The 20,471-nt window shown below is 45.2% G+C and overlaps 1 protein-coding gene across 12 annotated transcripts in view; it reads left to right on the top strand.

The window, feature by feature from the left end:
• Positions 1-20,471, top strand: part of WDFY4 (WDFY family member 4) — a 415,213-nt gene that overhangs the window by 239,329 nt on the left and 155,413 nt on the right. Inside the window, exon 40 of one of the 12 annotated variants that reach the window (XM_064269861.1) lies at positions 7,764-8,001. The exons of the other annotated variants lie outside the window; for them this stretch is intronic. Within the exon in view, the coding sequence (XP_064125931.1) occupies positions 7,764-7,775 (12 nt within the window). The 3' untranslated portion in view covers positions 7,776-8,001. Of the gene's footprint in view, positions 1-7,763; positions 8,002-20,471 lie in introns of those variants that run through there. 12 annotated transcript variants of the gene reach the window in all.

The raw sequence follows: 20,471 nt of genomic DNA, 5'->3' as shown, positions 1-20,471 counted from the left end.
CTGACGGTGTGCCCAGGCCCCTTTCCAGCCTGCATGAGGCACCTTGCTCTGGGGGAGGACAAGATGTTGGCTGAGACCAGCAACATGCAGCCAGCCCTGCCCAGTGCAGCCTCGACTGAGGCCCCCAGCCAGGGAGATGACATTTTTGGTCATTGTTCTGAGCACTACAATTTTTAGCAGGCACAGAAATTGAGAAGAGAACCTAATGACCCCTATGTATCTCTTCATCACTTTAACAGTTGTCAACTCACGGCCAGTCTTGTCTCTTCTGTATTGCTGCCCCCTTTCCCCTCTACACTGAATAGTTCTGAAGGAATATCCCAGACGTCGTATCATTTCATCTGTGAGTGTTTCGGTATGCTTATTTCCTTCTTAAAGAAATCATGAACCCTAGTAAAGGTTGTAGCAAAGAAAGTGAGTGTGCAGAATTGGAGGGTGTTAGTGACCAACACCTACGCTCCTTTATCAGCTTGTTGTACTGTGGTGGCTTGTGTGCTGCTATGATGCTGGAAGCTTGCCACTGGTGTTTCAAATACCTACAGGGCTACCCGTGGTAGGCAGGTTTTAGTAGTGCTTCCAGACTAAGGCAGACGAGGAAGAAAGGCCTGGTGATCTGCTTCTGAAAATTAGCCAATGAAAATCTTAGGAGCACAATAGACTATTATAGTGGTGGAGGGTGAGCCCCCTAGGCTGGAAGGCACTCAGAATACTCAGGGGCCACGAAAATGGACTCAAGAGTGCCAACAATTGTGAAAATGGCACCAGGCTGGGTAACGTTTTGTTCTGTTGTACATGGGTCACCGTGAGTCGGAGCTGACTCCGTGGCAACGAACTGCAACAAGCGATCACCGTGGAAGTGGTCAGGCATTTCCTGGCCTTACTTTGCTTCGTGTTTATATTTTTTCCCTGCTGCTGAGGCTGAAGGCACGTTAGTTCAGAGAAGCCTTGCTGCTGTTTCAGCAAGAAGGAGCGTGAGACCTGGTGATGATACCAGTGCTTCCTAGCTGAATGCTTTGGCATGTCCACGTCCCAGGTGCGCACCTCAGCACCTGCGGCTCACGCCCCACATCTCGCTTACTTAGGAAGGAAGTCTCAGCAGTCAGGAGGGCCCCAGGTGAGAAGACAGTTTTGAAAATAGAAGGGAATAGGTTTGGAAGCGAAGGAGCAAGCAAATGGAAAGTGAGAGCTTAGGAACTCAAAATGCAAACAGAAGTTGGAATTCCCAGAAAAGTTCTATCGTAGAAGAGTTCAAGTCAAAGATCTTTAAGAGGCTGAATGAAATTTTAAAAATCTGAGATTCCGAAATGGAGTTACATGGAATGTTTTTACTTAAACTTATGGAAAATTCAACATAGTGTCTGTGGCAAGAAAAAGGACTTTCCCAGGAGATGACTGTGACGCTCGGAGAGAAGCGCGGAAGCAGGTTGCCTAAACTGGGGGTGGGAGTGGATTAAGACCTGTGAGGACTTGTGAAATTGAAGGGGAATGGGCACCTTGAGAGAGTTGGAATCTCTCTCTGGGATGACAGGAAGGCAGCAGGACAGCTGTGTATCAACAAATCAAGAGAGGAGCAGGCTAGGACAAACTCTTAGAAAAGAGAGGGTAACTCAGGAAATGGGAAAACAGGCATTCGAGACCTCTGACTTTATAAGAAGTCACAACCTGTATTGTTGGAAAACTCAGTTGTGTTAGGTAGTGGGGCAAGTCTTGTCTTCAAGTAATTAGATGAGACAACCTGTTAGAGGGATAAGACCACTCAGAAACAAATGTATGATTAAAAAAAAAAAAAACACTTGGAAAGTCTGACTTGCTGTTACTAATGTGAGAACTGTTAAGACCTGCTAAGTGCAATCTTGGTTTTCTTCATTGTGGTGGGCAAGGCTTCCAAGGACTGACTTTCTCTTGATGCTTTTTCTGAGATGACTGACCCTAAAAATAATGCCACTCCACCCGGCCTGGCCTTGAGCTGCCCAGACTGGGACTATTTCCAAAAAATGACTTGCATTGTGCTTCTGGTTGTGGTGGTATCTCGGGAGAAGAAAGAAAAAAATAGTTAAGTTCAGTATTTTATTTTTTAAACCTCAGAAAAGTTTCCTTTTTCCTTTCCGTTAAAAGTCAAGTCTATGTATTATACTGTGGGATCGCTATAAGTCAGAATCAACTCGATGGCAAAGGGTTTGCATATTATAGCTACTGGCGTTGCAGGCAGCTGTGCCTCCGCGCCACACCCAGGATGCACCGGGTTCAGCATCCCGGGATGGAGGAGGTGGGGAACGCACCACAGGGGAATCACAGAAGTGCACTCAGGTCAGGGGAGATCGGGGGTTGAATTAGCCCTTTCGATTTTTTTCCTGGTGCTCTGGGCACTAAACCAGAATCCTCTCTTTTGTTTCTTCTCTTCTCTTGCCAAATGTGTGCATGTACGTGTGCGTGCCCACACACACGCACACATGCGTGCACACACACACACACACACACGCAATCCTATTCTGCAAACTAGCGATGCTAGAGCCCACTTGTCACACTAGTGAGAGGAGAGCAGGAAGAAGTGGATCTGAACAAGACACTCCACCCAGACCTGAACACGGTCCTCACATCAGAGGTTTGGAAAAGGCCAGCATCAACATAGCACTTAATGTCCAGAGTGTGTGGGAAGAACAACTACGGGCTGGCCGGGGAGATGTGTCTTCCTTTTCCCATTTTGAGGAAGTCTTTGCTGTCACCGGTCTATCACCCCTGTGACAGGAGTTTGAAAGATTGAAGGAAATGAACAAAGCAAACCCCGATACCTTCAGTGATGTTTCTTTACCAAGTGAATCATTTGCGAGACATCTTTATCTTCATAACAGAGGGATAATTAACATCACTAATTATCTAATTAAGTTCATTAAGCACCCACCAACAGTGCACTGTGAAGTTGACATTATGTTCTATTGTCAACAAATGCTTTTGATTTCTTAGGAAGTAATTAAAATGTAAATTAGCATGCCATCCTATGCACAGGGGAAGTTTTGAATCAGATATTCATTTTAAATCTGCTTAGAGCAACAGAGTTTTTTTTTTTTCTTTAATAAAAGCAGGCATTTTGCTATTAATGATATATATTGAAGTCACTATTCTGTTATTCAACATTTAGATCATAGCAAAATTGTGGTAATACAACACAGAGTGCTTAGTTAATACATTTGTTACGTCTTTTGTGCCTTTTTCCTTATTTGATCATTATATTTGTTTATGATCATTTTTGTTTATTTTTAGTTAATATATTTTGTGCTTTTTTTCTTATTTGATCATTTTATTTAATATGTGTGTCTTTTTTGTTTTAAAATATCACAACTAATAGCTTGTGTTTTTTTGAAAATTTTTCATAAGTCATGTTTTAAACCCTCTAGCTGAGGCTGCCTTTAAAGGCATGTTAGGGAAGATCTTGTGCTGAGTCGTTCCTTCCGGCTTAGCCTGGGGAGCATAACAAACAACTCGCTCTGCCGAGTTATACAGGAGCCGGGGTGCACACATCACAGCTGCCGTCCTCGCTCCAAGGTCACGTCTTCTGTGTTTTAGAGCAGCCTCTTGGTTTCTGATGAAATGTTGTATGAATACGGTCACCTTGATTATTAACCTAAATTAGGACCTTTACTGAAATATCCCAGAGCCCTGAACATCTGCTGGAAAAGAGGTGCCCCTAGACAGAAGCCACAAATCCAAGACCCAAAGGTTTTCATTTTTTACAAACCCTGATGGGATCTTGGAGGGTCCTTTGTTACTAAAAGCCAGTCGCCATCTTGTCAGCTCCCACCCTTGGCGACCTCAGGTGTGTCAGAGTAGAACTGTGCTCCATAGGGTCCTCAATGGCTGATTTTTCAGAAGCAGATTGCCAGACCTTTCTTATGAGGTGCCTCTGGGTGGACTTGAACCACCAACGTTTTAGTTAGCAGCTGAGCATGCTGACCGTTTGCACCACCCAGTGACTCCTCATTTACTAAACTGTATGGTTTATTGGGAGAGTCCCGTGGGCAAGCTGTGCAGGTTCAGACATGAGGAGGCAGGGCGTGTTGAACTTGGAGCTCATGCTGGCTGATTCAGGCGAGGAGGCGTCATGGATGCTATGGTACCTCCTCACCCCTTCTTGAGTGGTTTTTCCAGGGAGTGGATTTAGGGGTTGCTGGATTCAGACCCCTCAGTTAGTGTGAATAAGATTTCAGATAAATACAAGGAGAATTCCATGGCCTGGAACGCACTGTCCCTGGTCCCTTTTGAAGCATCCCTGTCAGGCTTGGCTGTGGACAGAGCCTCCTGAGCCACACGTGACCTCATCCTTGTGGGTGTAGACAGATCACCTGAGGCTGCCATCCTGGGGCAGGCAGGGTGCAGGCGGGTGGGCAGGTGCTGGCTTCCTGCCGTGAGTGTGGTGGGTGGAGGCTGGCATGACTGCGGGAGCAGCAGCATCTGAGGGGAGTGCTGACCCCTGCACAGTACCGTACCCCTCATAGACAGGGCAGGTGGGCCCCAATTCCTTCTAACTCTGATCAGCAAGCCCTGAGCTGTGGCTGGTCTGCATCTGCCTGAAAGGGGGGCTCCTTGTTTCATTTGTCCAGAGGGGACTCCTTTTTCTAATTCACGCAAAGGAGAGTGGTAGGCTGGCAGAGGCCCTGAAAGGACCAAGGATTCCATCACTAAAATCTGATGACAGTGATCGTCTCCTCATGTGCAGGAAGTACTCAGCTGGCAGAGAGTTTTCTTTACCTGGATTTTTCTCTCAAGTATTTGTTCTTGACATTTGTCTTAAAGCATAGTCGGCTATGCCATGCCACACAGGAATGCAGTGTCCATGCAATAAATTCATAATCATAAGTATACAAATGGTTAACACTCACCTGCTAACAGAAAGGCTGGAGGTTTGAGTCCACCCAGAGGTGCCTTGGAAGAAAGGCCTGGTGATCTGCTTTAGAAACATCAGCCATTGGAAGTCCTATGGAGCACAGTTTTACTCTGGCACGCATGGGGTTGCTTGAGTTGGAGTTGACTCAACGGCCGAAACAAAAAAACCTATCAATATTAACCCATTGCATGCTGTAGCTTGTTGTCCCTGCCAGTGGCACCCCTCCTCATCTGGAGTTGGCACTAACCGGATGACTCCATCCGGAGTTCTGCAAGAGCCCTGAACTATCATGGGCTCAGCCACCTGAAGGTGGCTCAGAGTGCTCTTTTAGTCATTCTGCCTCGCAAGAAATGAAACTTAATTGGCTTGCTTTTGACGTGATAATACTTTAAACCCTTCTGCATGAACAGACACTAGGCTATACAAGTTCCATGAGTCAATGGAATATTCTTGACCTAAGGTCATGACGGCTGCCTATGGAGAGGCTCATCATGCTTTGGGAGGTGCTTGGTAGCCGATGCTTAGTTCTTCTCCAGAGACCTCTGCCTGAGCAGAAGCATCAGGTCCAAAGTTGCTAGCTAACCAGATCTTCTCGCCTCCTCCTAGCTGTTTATTGATTTTCTTGCCTTTCTCTCTTATAGCGACTTAAACCCAGTGCCATCGAGTCGATTCCAACTCATAGCAACCCTATAGGACAGAGTAGAACTGCCCCATAGAGTTTCCGAGGAGCGCCTGGTGGATTCGAACTGCCGACCCTTTGGTTAGCCGCTGTAGCACTTAACCACTACGCCACCAGGGTTTCCATAGTGCCTTACTTTGTTATAAAATCAGGCTAGTCATGTTTATATACTATATGTGATGGCTGTCGTGGAGCACTATTTTAGGTATCTTAAGATCCAAGACTGCAGCTCAACTTACAGTATTTAATGTACATAATAACTATACAATCGAACTACACAAGAATTTACCTAGTAAGCACAGCATTCCTTGCCAAGAATATAGAGATCAATGGCACACAGCCCCTGTAACTAAGGAGTCTTTGTAGTAACTATTTACAGCCCTGGTTAGAGGATATCCCAGAAGAATGGGTTACTGAAAAAAGTGTATGCATATCAAGATTTTGTAAATTAATTTAAAGTTAATTAAGAACCTGGCATTTTAAAGAAATCCTGGGTTAAATCCTTTTGAAAACTGAAGGCAGTCTTTACTTTAAAGTGTAATTATACACAAGAATCTATCTGAGGTTCAGATTTTTGTACATTGGATTTCCTAATGTGAGGTATACCTGCACTTTCAAAACCAGAGTCGGGGGAGGGTGTCTCATCATCCCAGGAAATGCTCCCAGTTCTTAACATTTATGACTTATGGGGAAAGGCATTTCTTTTGTTTGTTCCTTCCTCTAAATTTAAATATTTAAGACTCAAATGTATGCAAAATGCTTTAGAGTTCAAAAGACAGAAGTGTCCCAAACTATATAAATTACAAGGCGGCAGATGGTCCTGGAGTGGAGAATCAGCCCGGTCCCTCCTGAGGCGCGGCTGCCATTCACAACCCGCTAGGCCCACACTCCCAGCTTGGCCGCGAGGCGCCTGTCGCGTGAGTTACAGCCGCGGGCTCGCCCTGGGACCCATCTATTATGAAAAACAATTTTGGTTAATTAAAAAAGTCTTTCAAAGTCTCAGAACAGAAAGTTCTGAAATTTCCTTTGCTTTGTGGTTGTTCGTGGGGGTTGGTGGGAACTGGCAAGGCTGCTTGGCCCGGAAGAGAGGAGAGACTGAACGTTGAGGAGAGGGATGGGAGAAAGTGGAAGAAAGCTTCCAAGGCCAGGCCTGGGTGACCTGAGAGTGAGGCTCAGGGGCCCCTGGGTGCCAGGTTGTCTACTAGTCTCATAAGGAGCGGTAAGGTAATAGCTGAAGTCTTTTTGTAAAAGGAAAAATGGAATCGAACACAGGCAACTGTGTGTAGCATTGATTCTTGTAAATCGCTACTGATTTGTGAACTTCCCTGTGCCAGGACCTGTTATACGGGCTAGGGTTGTAGCTGAGCAAAACAGCTGAGGCGTCTGCTCTCTGTCTGGGGATACAGACTGCCAAAAAAAGAAAAATAGTGGCAGATAATCTGCAGGAAATGGATGATGTGATAAATGCTGAGCCATGACTGCTATAGACTGGAAGGTCAAAGAAGGCTTCTCCAGAGAAGGAACCATGAAGCTGACAGAACAGGGTAGAGCTCTAGGACAGGACACAGCTAGTGCTAAGGCTCAAGGGGGGAATGAGTTTGGTGTATACAAGAAACAAGAGAGGCAGATATTGCTGGAGCAGAGTGCTCAGAGAGAGGCATGGTCCAGGAGGAGGTTGCCTGGGGCCAGTTGTCGAGCACTGTTCCAAGTTCCATGTTGTTATTAGTTGCCAATGAGTTGGCTCCAACTCACGGTGACCCCATGTACAACAGAACAAAATGTTGCCCAGTCTTGCTCCATCTTCATGATTGTTGGTGTGCTCGAGTCCATTGTTGTAGCCACTGTGTATTTTGAATGCATTCCAACTTAGGGGGCTCATCCCCCAGCACTCTACTGGGCAATAGTCTGTTGTGATCCATGAGGTTTTCATTGGCTGACTTTTGGAAGCAGATCGCAAGGCTTTTCTTGCCAGCCTGTCTTAGTCTGGAATCTCTGCTGAAACCTGTCCACCGCGGGTGACCTGCTGGTGGTATTTGAAATACTGGTGGCATAGCTTCCAGCGTCACAGCAACATACAAAGCCACGGAGGTATGAAAACTGACAGGCGGGTGGTGGCCAAGTTCCATCGGGGATCAGAAAATGTCTCTATCTGCCTCTGTATCTCCATCTATGTCTGTTTCTCTCTCTCTCATGTATTAACACCAGTTCCTGCTCTGAACATTCCCTTCTTCAACATTCTACACATATTCACTGATTTTCTGCCATATGCCCGGCCCTTGGATTAAGGTTGAGGGATGCTGATGAGAAAAGGCACGTTCCAGGACTTGAGAGTCCCACTTTCTAAGCAGGTAAAGTCATTACAGTATTATTAGAAGGCATTAGGAGGTGTAAACTGCAAGACGTGCCCAGGAGAGAGAGGGCCTAAGGCGAGCTGGGGAGAGTGAGGAGGGCTTCTGGGAGGAGCCTGAGCTGAGATTTGGAGGAGTAGGGGGAGGAAAGATGTAAGGGCAGGTTGGTGGTGAGGGAGGGGGCCATTCCAGACAGAAAGGGACACAGTCATGAGTCACTAGCTGCTGGAGTATCTTGTGCAGTTTATCTTAATTCTGTGTATTTATTTATATTCTGACTCACTCCTCAGAGTATTTATGATACCTTTTGATGAGGATGCATACAATAAAATAAAGAAATGAGATTAAGAAAAATAATAAGGGAAGGAAGTCAGTTCCTGGGGAACGAAGATCATAAATATGCAGTCTATAAAGACTTACTGTTGAGCGTCAGTATTGTGCCCAAGCACCTGTCTGCCATTGTGGAGTGGGAAACAAGATGGTTCAAACGTTGATTTCACACCCATCAATTATGCATCAGCCAAGGGCTGGTTCTGTCCTTGAAACCAAGGACATAGGGAGACCAGTGCAGAGGGTCCTTCCTGGCAGCTGGCTCAGCCCGCCTGCCTGCATGTCACCCCCACTGTAAATTTTTAAAGATCAGATGTGATCATCACACACCCCTGATTAAAAGCCACCATTTGCTCCCATTCTGCTCAGGAGAAAACTCAGGCCTGTTACCCAGGTATTACCAGGAGCCTGACCCTGACCACCACAGTCCTGCAGCGTCTCGGCTCCAATCAGACCCAAGTCTGTGCTTTGCAGTAACGCACCCCGCCTTCCCCCTTCTCTGTACATGGGTGAATGTGGTCCACTCTGCCCGGAAGATCCTCCGCTTCCACAGGACCTGCTCCTTCTCCTGTGCTTTAGGGACACTGCTCCTTCTGAAAATCCCCTACGCCCAACCGTGTGCCTGCTTGGCCACAACTCCAGGGCTCCTTCTGTGGAAGATGGATTTGCTTATTTATCTCCCTCAGTAGACTTCTGTTTTTTTCCTTTTAAAAAAATTCCATTGTGGTGAAATATACATAACAAAACATTTGTCAATTCAACCATTTCTAAATGTACAGTTCAGTGACATGGATTTTGTTCGCCACGTTGTTAACCATCACCACAGGCAGACCTTTGTGTTCCCGGGGAGCAAGCCTCCAGGCTAGAGCAGGGGCTGGGATTGTTGGCTGAAAAGAGGCGGTAAGGAAAAAATCCAGGCCTATCGTTTTTTTTTTTAGGTTGAGGTAAAATTCACATAACATAAAATTAACAATTTTGAAGTGTTCAATTTATTGGTATTTAGTATATTCACGATGTTGTGCAACTATCATCACTATCAAATTCCAAAACGTTTTCATCACCCTGGAAGGAAACTCTGTGCCCCTTAGCGGTCACTCCCCATATGCCCCTCACCCCCTACCCCCACTACCGTCCCAGACAAGCACTCATCTGCCTCCTGTCTCAATAGGCTTACCTATTCCGGAAATTTCCTATAAATGGAGTCATACAACATGTGGTCCTTTCAAAAGCTCAGCCTAAGGGAAGGCCAAGGCTGGTATTCACCAGGCTATTGGTGAGCCACATGCAGCCGAGCAGTGGGCACCTCCTGGCAGGGGCCCTGAGTGGGCCGGGGTGGAGTGGTGTGTGGCACATCTGCGAAGCAGGGATGAGGTCCATTAGGTGGCGCTCAGGAATCTCCTGGTGTGGACCCCAGGTTAGGCGACTGTGCTGTGGCTCCTCCACGTTAACCACAGACTTGCAGACTTCTGTAGGCTGACAGCAATGGGCAATCCTGGTGAAGGTGGCCTTGTCTCCCTCCATAAAGCCTAAAAAAGGAATCCCCACCATAAGCACTAGCCCTCATATGTGATCTGTCTTTGAAATATCAGTTACAATACCCAGGTTGCCTCGGTGCTCAGCATTAAAAATTAAAACCAAACTAATTGCCATGAAGTCATTCCCAACTCTTGGCAACCCCATGTGTGTCAGAGTAGAACTGTGCTTCATAGGGTTTTCAGTGGTTTGGTCCTTCAGAAGAACACCACCAAGCCTTTCTCTGAGACACCTCTGGGGGGACTCAAACCACTAACCTTTCTGTTAGTAGTGGAGCACTTAATGGTTTGTACCATTCAGGGACTCCAGGCTTTATTTGGGGTGAAAGAGCCTCATGTCTCAATCTGTGTTCAGGGGAAGATATTTCCATAGGTGTCAGCCCTGACATAGGTTCGCACATCCATCTTCTGTCCAGGCCCCGTCCTATAATTCCTCACCCCTGCCCCTCCCCAAAAGGTGTGAGTCCTAGTGAGCATTTCCCGAGGCCAAGTCTGACAGAAACAGAGTGAGGATGGCATGTCTCAGGTAAGACCAGTGTGGCAGCATTGCCCACGTATCTCTGAGCCTCATGGAGCCCCTGGAACCCAAGGAGGAAGGCGGAAGAGGAGGGAGAGTGGGCTTCCTGGAGAAAGGTCAGTTAATACCTGCGATTTTAAAGCTTTCATCCTTTGCTACACCAGAGTGTTTTTTTTTTTTTAAGTTGTCGTTTTCCATATACTCATGACAATTGGATTTAATAAAAACATCACAGTTCAAAAAAGACAAATTAGAAACAACTGTTCATCTTAGAAATTAATATGTGAGTGAATTTAACAAGAGATGAATTGCACTGTGGTTAGCTGGTCCCTCCTCGCCCGTTCCAGCACCAGTTGTTCGCCATTTTTGCTGGAAATATGATTATTACGGTGCAGTATGATGGATCACTTTTATATAGCCTTTCTCACCATAGTCTTGTGACTCCTACAAAACAGTTGGGTGGGACTATGCAAATAAAGTGCTTGTGGCCCACCAAGAGGATTGGACAGCTTGCTAATAATGCAAATAAGGTACATGGCACCTTTGTGGGGGTGGGGCCATGCAAATAAGGTGTATGGAACCCTAACAATGGGATTGGTCAGTTTTACCATCCCGCCAGGCTTAAAATGAGCCATCCCAGAGGTGGAAAGGGGATCTCACTACCACCAAAGAGATGGGAGCAGAGCACATCCTTTGGACCTGGGATCCCTGCACTGAGAACCTCCTAGGTCCAGGAGGCAGAGAGAGAGAGAGCCGTAATGCTGGAGACAGTGCAAAATGGTGAGAATCAGTGCCAGAGAAGTGACAATAGCAGGACCAGGAGACCAGCGAGGGATGGCACAATGGGCTTCCTGGCTCACAGAGCAAGGTGTTTACAGTGGGTGTGCTGACCCACCAGTGAGAGAGCTGAGCACCTTTGAGTAGGAGGCTCCCTGGCAGAGTGGGATGCCTCTCGGCACTTGTCAGCAGAGCAAGGGAGTTAGGTTTGCTGACCAACAGAGTGAGAGAGCTGAGTGCCTTCAGGCCAAGGCTTGCTGGCAAAGTGGGGTGCCCCTGGGCACTTATTGTCAAAACTAAAGGGCTTTGTAACCCTTTGCCCAGTGTGGCAGAGGCTTGGCCAAGGGGCCAAGAAGCAGAGAGAGGCCACAGAGAGTGGCCTCCCTGTGGGCGTGGCTGAGAAGAGGCTGTCCTGATCGAAGAACTATATATATTGAGTCGTGCTTGATCCTGAATTGTAACTTATTGCTTCCCTAATAAACCCCATAACTGGGAGTGTGGTCTGTGAGTTCTGTGTGGCCATTACGAAGAATTATCAAACCTAGCAGAGAAGTAGAGAGTGCTGTGGGAGTGATGGCTGCTGTCAGAACTGGTAAAAAGTTTTGGAAAGTAGAGGTATGTCTGACCTCTCCCTCACAGGAATCAACCTTGGCTTGTTGATCTTGATTCTCCTTCCCCTTTGGGAAGTTAGAGGAGGTCAGATGTCCCTGCCACACCATTTTTATATCTGGTATTGCTTGATATTTATTGAGAATCCAGGGGCTGTGTCTACACAGCAGAGAAAAGTGTAATTATGTGGACAAGTCAGAGAAAAGACTGTCCCCTGGCCAAATAGAGATGCCCAAAGACCCTTTGACTGTGACTGCTGCTGATGCGGAACACAGGCTGTTCTGCCTTTGGCACACAATATATCATCTTTTTGATGGACTGCCGACATTCTATAGGTGCACAAATAGATACCACACATGATTCACCAGTAAGCAGGGGACACATTTTATTCATTGTTTTCTCATTAACTGCTTCTATGTTGAGAAGACAATGAAATAAAATGTATTTGGCTGCTAACCAAAAGGCCGGCAGTTCAAATCCACCAGCCACTCCTTGGAAATGCTATGGGGGAGTTCTACTCTGTTCCATAGGGTCACTATAAGTTGGAATCAACTTGACAGCAATGTTTTTTTTTTTTTTTAAACCACTTAACTAAAACCCAAGTCTCCACTAAGGACTTACATTTAAAGGTAGTCTTGGCGGCTTATGTGGAAAATGCATAATAGAAAAGCCATTTAGGTCACCTGTTTATTAAAAGTTTGCAACCAGCAAAATCCTGTATTTCAGGTGGGTTTAAACGTGAGAGTGCGAGTGAGGCCAGAGCTGCCAGCACCTGACCATGGTCCTTTGCAGGTGCCAGTGGCTCGGTTTGGGCCTCATTGATCTTGGCCCCTGTGGAGTGTTCTACTCCAGGCAGGGACTGGCCAGCTGCAGAGAATTGCCCAAGAGTTGCAGTGATGAAGGTCTATGGGCTTCATTTCAATCCTTCAAGTGTTGACTGATGGCCTCCAACTGCCAGGCCTGGGAACAGAGAAGGGACAAGGCCCCCGAGGAATTTATTCTAGTGAGGTTACTAGCGGGAAGCTGGTCACTGTGATACAGAGCACTGCCTCTGCAGGGTTTACACTGGGCCCTGGGAGCCCGGGGGAGGCATGGTGGGAAAGAAAAGCATTAGTAACACTCACTGTTTTACCTGATAATGACAAAGTGCTCTCACAGGCGTGGCTTCCTCTGTTGTTCCCTGCTACCCGACTACAGTGGTACTGTTAATCAGCTCCTTCACCCTTTCCATCAGACAAGTGAAAAAGCAGGCAGGGTGACAGCCAAGGAACATGGCAGTGGCCTGCATACAGGCAGCTTCCCCAGCTGCTCAATAAATGGAGATCACCTGAGTTTAACTTGAACATGTGGGTTGTTGCTTTGGCCAGAGAAAGTCAAATGTTAAAGGAGTCTAGATTTGACACTAAAATCCAACAGCATGGTTATCGCTTTTCCTTTATGGGGTTGTTTATTAGTGAATATTTAGAAACTTAAAAAAATTATGAAGGAGACTGCCTACAGTGGAGTGATGAATTATATGGGGTTAGATTTTAAAAGTGGAAATCAAGTATAGTCAACAGTATTCTTGAAATTCCCTTAAATTAGTTATAAAGAACATAACAACTGTGGTTTTGTAAATTTGGTACCAACCAAAAGAAAAAAAAAAAATTCTCTTCGAGTGGATTCTGACTCATAGTGACCCTATAGGACTGAGTAGAGCTGCCCCAAAGGGTTTCCAAGGAGCAGATGGTGGATTTGAACTGCTACCGTTTCAGTTAGCAGCCAGAGCTCTTAACCACTGCGTCACCAGGAACTACCAGGCAGCTTTTCCACCATTTGGGGAACTGGTTGCTGATTCTTTGCTTAGTATCAGTCAAAGTGGTTGCCTTATGTAATTTTAGGGGATGAGACTTACCAAAAATATTTGTCTTTAGAAACTAGAATTGTCTTCAGTATAATGTGGTGTTTACACCCAAGAGAGATGTGAAGACTGTCCAACTGGAGAGCAATGGGCTCGTGCTCTCCATCCTGGGTCCATGACAGGCCATCAGTTGAGAGGTTGGGAGAATTCCATTTTTTTTTTAATTAAACGTTTTGTTTTGAAATAGTTTTAGATTTACTAAAAGCAGCAAAGATAGCACAGATAGTTCCCATATACTCCTCACCCAGCTTCCCTTGTTGATAATGTCTTATATTACCATGAACATTGGTATATTACCACTAACTAAACTCCTAGACTACCACTAACTAGACTTTATTTCCATTTCACCAGTTTTTTCACTAGTGTCCTTTTTCTGTTCCAGGATCCAATCCAGGATACCACATTACATTTAGTTGTTATGTTCCTTAATCTCCTCTGGTCTGTGCCAGTTTCTCAGACTTCCCTTGTTTTTGATGACCTTGACAGTTTTGAGCAGTGCTCAAAGGTATTTTGTAGACTGTTCCCCAGTTTGGGTGTGATTGATGTGTTTTCATGGTTAGCCTGGGGTTATGGATTTTTGGAGAGATTAACACAAAGGTGAGGCGCCCTTCTCATCACATATCAGGGTACAAGATGTCCGTAGGACATAGCTAGGTATTAGTCTTTGTCACTTGGTTAAGATGGTGTTTGACAGGTTTCTAAACTGTACGGCTACTCTTTTTTTTTTTTTTTCCATACTTGATTCTTTGAAAATAAGTCACTGGTCTAGCCCACCCTCAAGGGCAGTGAGCAATTAAACTCTACCTCCTGGAGGGGTTGTCTCTATATATATTATGTGAAATTCTTCTATAAGAAGATTTGTCTCTTTTCCCTCATTTACTTATTTATTCAATGTTTTATTTATATCAGAAAGGCTCCTGCTTATTTATTTTATACTTTGGGATCTAATACGAAGTTATTTATTTTGTTGCTCAAATTGCTCCACCTTTTTGCTCATAGTATTTATTGATCTTCTACTAACTTCCCCTGTAGCTCTCTTGATCTCCTTTTCACTGACCACTAATAGGAACCCCTGTGAATTATATGTGTTTAATGCAATTCCACTATGAGTCTTCCTAATGCGTTTGGTGTCTGTGTTAGGAAAAGTTAGGTTGTGCTGCAGTAACAAACACCCCCAAATCTAATTGGCCTAAAATTGTTTTTAGCTGCTGTCGAGTTGACTTCTGACTCATGGCGACCCCATGCATAATGGACCAAAACAGTGGCCAGGTCTGGGTCATCAATGTGATGGGTTATTGTTCAGACCGTTGTGATCTCTGTGGGTTTTCACTGACTGATTTTCAGAGGTATATCTCTAGGCCTTTCTTCCTAGTCCATCTTAGTCTGGAATCTCTCCTGAAAGCTGTTCAGCGTCATAGCAACACACATGCCCCCACTGACAGATGGGTGGTGGCTGCACGTGAAGTGCCTTGGCCGGGAATTGAACCCAGGCCTCCCAAATGGAAGGTGAGAACTCTACTATTGAATCACCAGTGCCCCTACTGGCCTAAAATAGCAAAGGTTTATTTCTCACTGGTGCTACAAGTGCGTTGTGAGTTGGCTGGAGGCTCTGTTGTGCCTTATCCTCACTCGGTGACACTGGCTGACAGAGCACCCGCTATCTAGAATGTTGGATATTGCTATGCAGAGGTTAAAAGAGAGAGCTTAGCAAATTGCTCATGGGTCTTAAAGCTTCTCTCTGGCCTCGTCTAGCTCAGAGCTACCAGGAAAGCACAATCAATCCACGCACTGAGAAGAAGAGAGAACTGGAAATAATTGGCAAATGGCATTCATAATTAGCACACTGAATTTTCTTCCAGTTTTTCTTTTCTATGCAAAATATACAAGATTTGATTGTTATTATCATACCATCTTCTAACCTCTTTTAAATCTTAATATATCAAGAGCTTGGTCTTGTATCATTAAATCTCTTTGACGCCAGGGTTGCAGTGAATGATCGTGTAGGTTGTCTGCAAGAGCCTCTGGCCGAGGTGGCAGAGGAGGCTGAAACTCAGCCTTTGCTCCACTTTCCCTGGCCGGTGTCTGCCCCAAGGGGACCAAAGGTGCTGTATAGGCTAGTGCGGCCCCTTGTGAGAGCATTCGTAATGACTGCATGGTACTCGGGCATAGTGATTAACCATCATTATTGAACCACATTTGAATGTTTAAAATTTTTTTTTTTTTTTTGCTACTATAAATAAAACCCACTGTTGAGTTGATTCCGACTCATAGCGACCCTGTAGGACAGAGTAGAACTGCCTCATAGGGTTTCCAAGGCTGGAAATCTTTACAGAAGCAGACTGCCACATCTTTCTCTCGTGGAGCGGCTGGTGGGTTTGAACCACTGACCTTTTGGTTAGCAGCTGAGAGCTTTAACCACTACCCCACCAGGTTTCCTCTACCAGAAATAGTATGGTAAAAGATGTTGTCCCCTGAGTTTTGTGTGTATATCTTATTATTTCCTTGGGATTAATTACTAGCAGTGAAAATGATGAGTCTTAGTACGTGGCGGCTGTAGTGCAGGTGAAGACTCAGCACTCCTCACTGCTGAGTCTGGTCCCAGTGGGTACAGTGGGTACAGTGCAGTCCTAAGAGGCCAGGACCTACTACTTTAATCTTGCACCACATTTGTGAGCAGGATCTGAGCTGTTGGCTTTGATGTTGGCCTTTCGCATCTTGCACGGCCAGACAGCTGTAATTATAGGACTAATGATGCTTTAAACAAATCAGTGTAGTTCCTGTCATCAGTGTACAGCAGGGACTTCCTGGGGGACAGCTCAGGCAGTAGAGCCATCAGCAGATGGCCACCCTCAGGGGTGCCCTTGGCAAAGGTGGGCACCACCAAGCTGCAGGCAGCTCACTTAGAGGTGACCCTCTAGGTGGGATGCACCCACTGGGTCATGGCTGTGCCCCATTACCTGTTCCAAGATCTGACCTGTATCCTGATCCAAATCTTTCCCTACGGAGGCACTGGTAGAACAGGGCACAGGCCTGTAAGACCACATCTGCTTTCTCTCTCAAATCTCCAAATGGTCTTTCGAAGCTCTTTGTTCTACATCAAAGGTTCTCAAATGCTGTAATGCACTGGCAGTCGCTAAGCACAGGCGATTTAGCTCCAATAAAGGATGCAGAGCTGTGCTCTGAGTTTGTCCCTGATCAGCATGTCACACCCCCTGCTATCCAGGCAGATGGGCCTCTGCCCTTGGACTGACCCAGTCACCCTCCTCCTATCTCCATATCATGAGTGCTGCAACTTACCAGAGCATGAAAGGACCAAGAGTTGGTGTACACAAAGGCCAGTGGGAAATTAATGTCTACATAGCAGTGTGGAAACGTACATGGTAGAACCACCCAAGATGGCGGAGCCTAAGAAATCAGCTTCCAGCTCTGCCACTTCTGTATTGGCTGAGTCACTTATCCTTCCTTGGCCTCCATTTCCTCTTCTATAAGATGGAGACGATCACAATTTAGATTTGTCAGGAGACTAAATATTAAAGGCGATAATGCATATAAAAACTCCTTTGTCAGTTGTAAAGTGCTATATATATGTATTAGTTAATTTGATCTAATGATGAGAGAACAGACCAAAGGAACAATAAATATTTGGGTTATTAATACCTTTAGGTGATCAGTTTATGTGCCCTTTGTCAGTATCTTTTCATATTCCTCCAATTTACCGTTCCAAACCATTCAGTTCAAGACTGCTTCTCAGCTCTCACGGGAAGCTGAGTGGAAGCCTCAAAGTAGAAGCCATCAAGTGTGAACCACATCCCTTTCCAGTATTGCATTTAAAAGTTCATCCACATCTGCACCCACACTCGCCTTCTTCCTCCAGCCTCCAAGCATGAAGAACCCTTCCTTCCCCTTTGTTCAGTCAGCCTCTCCATGGGCTCTCTTCTCCTGCCGAGCCTGCGCCATCACTGATCTTTCTCTTTCCTTTGTTTCTCAACCCTGCTCCTTCTTTCTTTCTTTCTTTTTGTATATTATACTGATAAAGTTTGTTTTGGTGTCCTTTTTGTTGCTGTTGTTGAGAATATACACAGCAGAACATACACCAACTCAACAGTTTCTGCACGTACAATTCAGTGACATTGATTATATTCTTCAAGTTGTACAACCATCCTCACCCTCCTTTTCTGAGTTGTTCCTCCCCCATTAACGTAAACTCACTGCCTCCTAAGTTTCCTATCCATAAGGTTTAAAAAAAAAATTATTTATTTATTGTGCATTAAGTAAAGCTTATAAATCAAGTCAGTCTGTCATACAAAAGGTTATACATACCTGGCTATGTACTCCTAGCTGCTCTCCCCCAGTGAGACAGCACACTCCTCCTCTCCACCCTGTATTCCCCATGTCCATTCAGCGAGCTCCTGTCCCCTTCTTCCTTCTCATCTTGCCTCCAGACAGGAGCTGCCCACATTGTCTCATGTGTCTGCTTGAGCCAAGAACCTCACTCCTCGCCAGTATCATTATCTATCTTATAGTCTAGTCCAATCCGTGTGTGAAGAGTTGGCTTCAGGAATGGTTCCAGTCTTGCCTGCCCTTTCTTTCTAAGGCCGAGCTTCCTTCAGCCTATTAATGTACCTGAGTCCTTTCCTTCCTATTTTAGTTTGTGGCCCTGCATTCTTTCTTCTCTCTTTCAGAGTCAAGCATCTGTCTACCTCTGTGTTTCCACTTCCTTATCACCAAATCTCTAGTCAACCTATTGCTGTCTAATCATTCCTTTAAAATAACTCTTGAAGAGTTGCCAATTACCTTCTACTGAAATACCCAGTGGACATTTTTCAGGCCTTATTTTACTTGACTTCTCTGATATATTCACTATTGCTGAGACACCTTGGTTTCTATGACATTTCTGTTTCTGATTTTCCTCAAACCTCCCTATCCCTTCTTCCCCTGGCCTAAACTTCACTGGTGTTCTCAGCATTTCTGAACCTAGCCCATCAATCTGCTCCATGTACTTAGTCTCCTTAAGTGATCCTACCATCTCTCAGGGTTTGTGTGTTGCCAGATTGTGAGGACTCACAAATCTGTGCTGACTTTGGATCTCTTGCCTACGCATTATTCTGGGGATATCGAGCTCTACCACTGACACTCAGAATTCACCATGTTCTCACGTCACTCCGGGGCATTGGTGGTTCAGTGGTAGAATTCTCAATTTCCATGCAGGAGACCAGGGCTCTATTCTCAGCCGAGGTACCTCACACACAGCCGCCACCCATCTGTCAATGGAGACCTAAGTGTTGCTATGATACTGAACTGGTTTCAGTAGAACTTCCAGGCTAAGACAGATTAGGAGGAAAGGCCTGGTGATCAGCTTCTAAAACTCAGTCAACGAAAACCCTATCGGTCACAACAGTCCAATTTGCATGATCGTGGGGATGGTGCAGGACGGGCAGCATTTCGTCCCATTGTTCATGGGGCTGCCATGAGTTGGGAGCTGGTTCGATGGCATTTAGCAACAACAGCTACAATAACAGCATCATTTCACTCAGATTTCCTTTTTCTCTTGTTTTCCTGACCTATTTTAATTTCTCTTAAATTATCTAATATAATTCATGTTGCTATGAAAATCTGAAATTGTGGAGTAATTCTAGTCCTCTCATATAATCACCTAATCACACCAATTTTGCTTTTTATATAGTTCTTGAATTAAAAAAAAAAATTTATTGTGCTTTAAGTGAAAGTTTACAAATCAAGTCAGTCTCTCATACAAAAGTTTATATACCCCTTGCCATAGGCTCCTGGTTGCTCTCCCCCTAATGAGACAGCACATTCCTTCTCTCCACCCTCTATTTTCATGTCCATTCAGCCAGGTTCAGACCCCTTCTGCCTCCTCATCACCCCTCCAGACAGGAGTTGCCCACATAGTCTCATATGTCTACTTGGTGCAAGGAGCTCCCTCCTCACCAGTATCATTTTCTATCCCATGGTCCAGTCCAATCCCTGTCTGAAGAGTTGGGTTTGGAAATGGTTCCTGTCTTGGGCTAACAGAAGGTCTGGGGGACTATGACCTCCGGGGTCCCTCTATTCTCAGTCAGACCATTAAGTCTAGTCTTTTCAAGAGAATTTTTTTTATCCCACTGCTCTCCTGCTCCCTCAGGGATTCTCTGTTGTGTTCCATGTCAGGGCAGTCATCGGTTGTAGCCGGGAATCATCTAGTTCTTCTGGTCTCAGGCTGATGTAGTCTCTGGTTTATGTGGCCCTTTCTGTCTCTTGGGGTCGTAATTACCTTGCGTCTTTGGTGTTCTTCATTCTCCTTTGCTCCAGGTGGGTTGAAACTAATTGATGCATCTTAGATGGCCACTTGCTAGCATTTAAGACCACAGACACCACCCTCCGAAGTGGGATGCAGAATGTTTTCCTAATAGATTCTATTATGCCAATTGACCTAGATGTCCCCTGAAACCATGGTCCCCAAACCCCCGCCCCTGCTACACTGGCCTTCGAAGCATTCAGTTTATTCAGGAAACTTCTTTGCTTTTGGTTTAGTCCAGTCTTGCTGACCTCTCCTGTATTGTGTGTTGTCTTTCCCTTCACCTAAAATAGTTCTTGTCTACTATCTAATTTATTTATTTATTTATTTATTTATTTTCACTATCTAATTAGTGAACACCCCCTTCCTTCCTCCCTCCCCATGTCTATTACCATCAAAGAATATTTTCTTCTCTGTTTAAACAGTTTCTTAAGCCTGTATAATGGTGGTCTCATACAATATTTGTCCTTTTGCAACTAATTTCATTCAGCTTAATGCCTTCCAGATTCTTCCATGTTATGAAATGTTTCACCAATTCATCATTGTTCTTTATAAAAAAAAAAAACAAAATTTTTTTTTTTTAATAGATGCATAGAATTCCATTG

The sequence above is a fragment of the Loxodonta africana genome, chromosome 16 (assembly GCF_030014295.1).
Source record: "Loxodonta africana isolate mLoxAfr1 chromosome 16, mLoxAfr1.hap2, whole genome shotgun sequence".
Taxonomy (NCBI): domain Eukaryota; kingdom Metazoa; phylum Chordata; class Mammalia; order Proboscidea; family Elephantidae; genus Loxodonta; species Loxodonta africana.
Note: the sequence above shows the minus strand (reverse complement) of the source record. Positions and strands in the feature narration are given on the sequence as shown.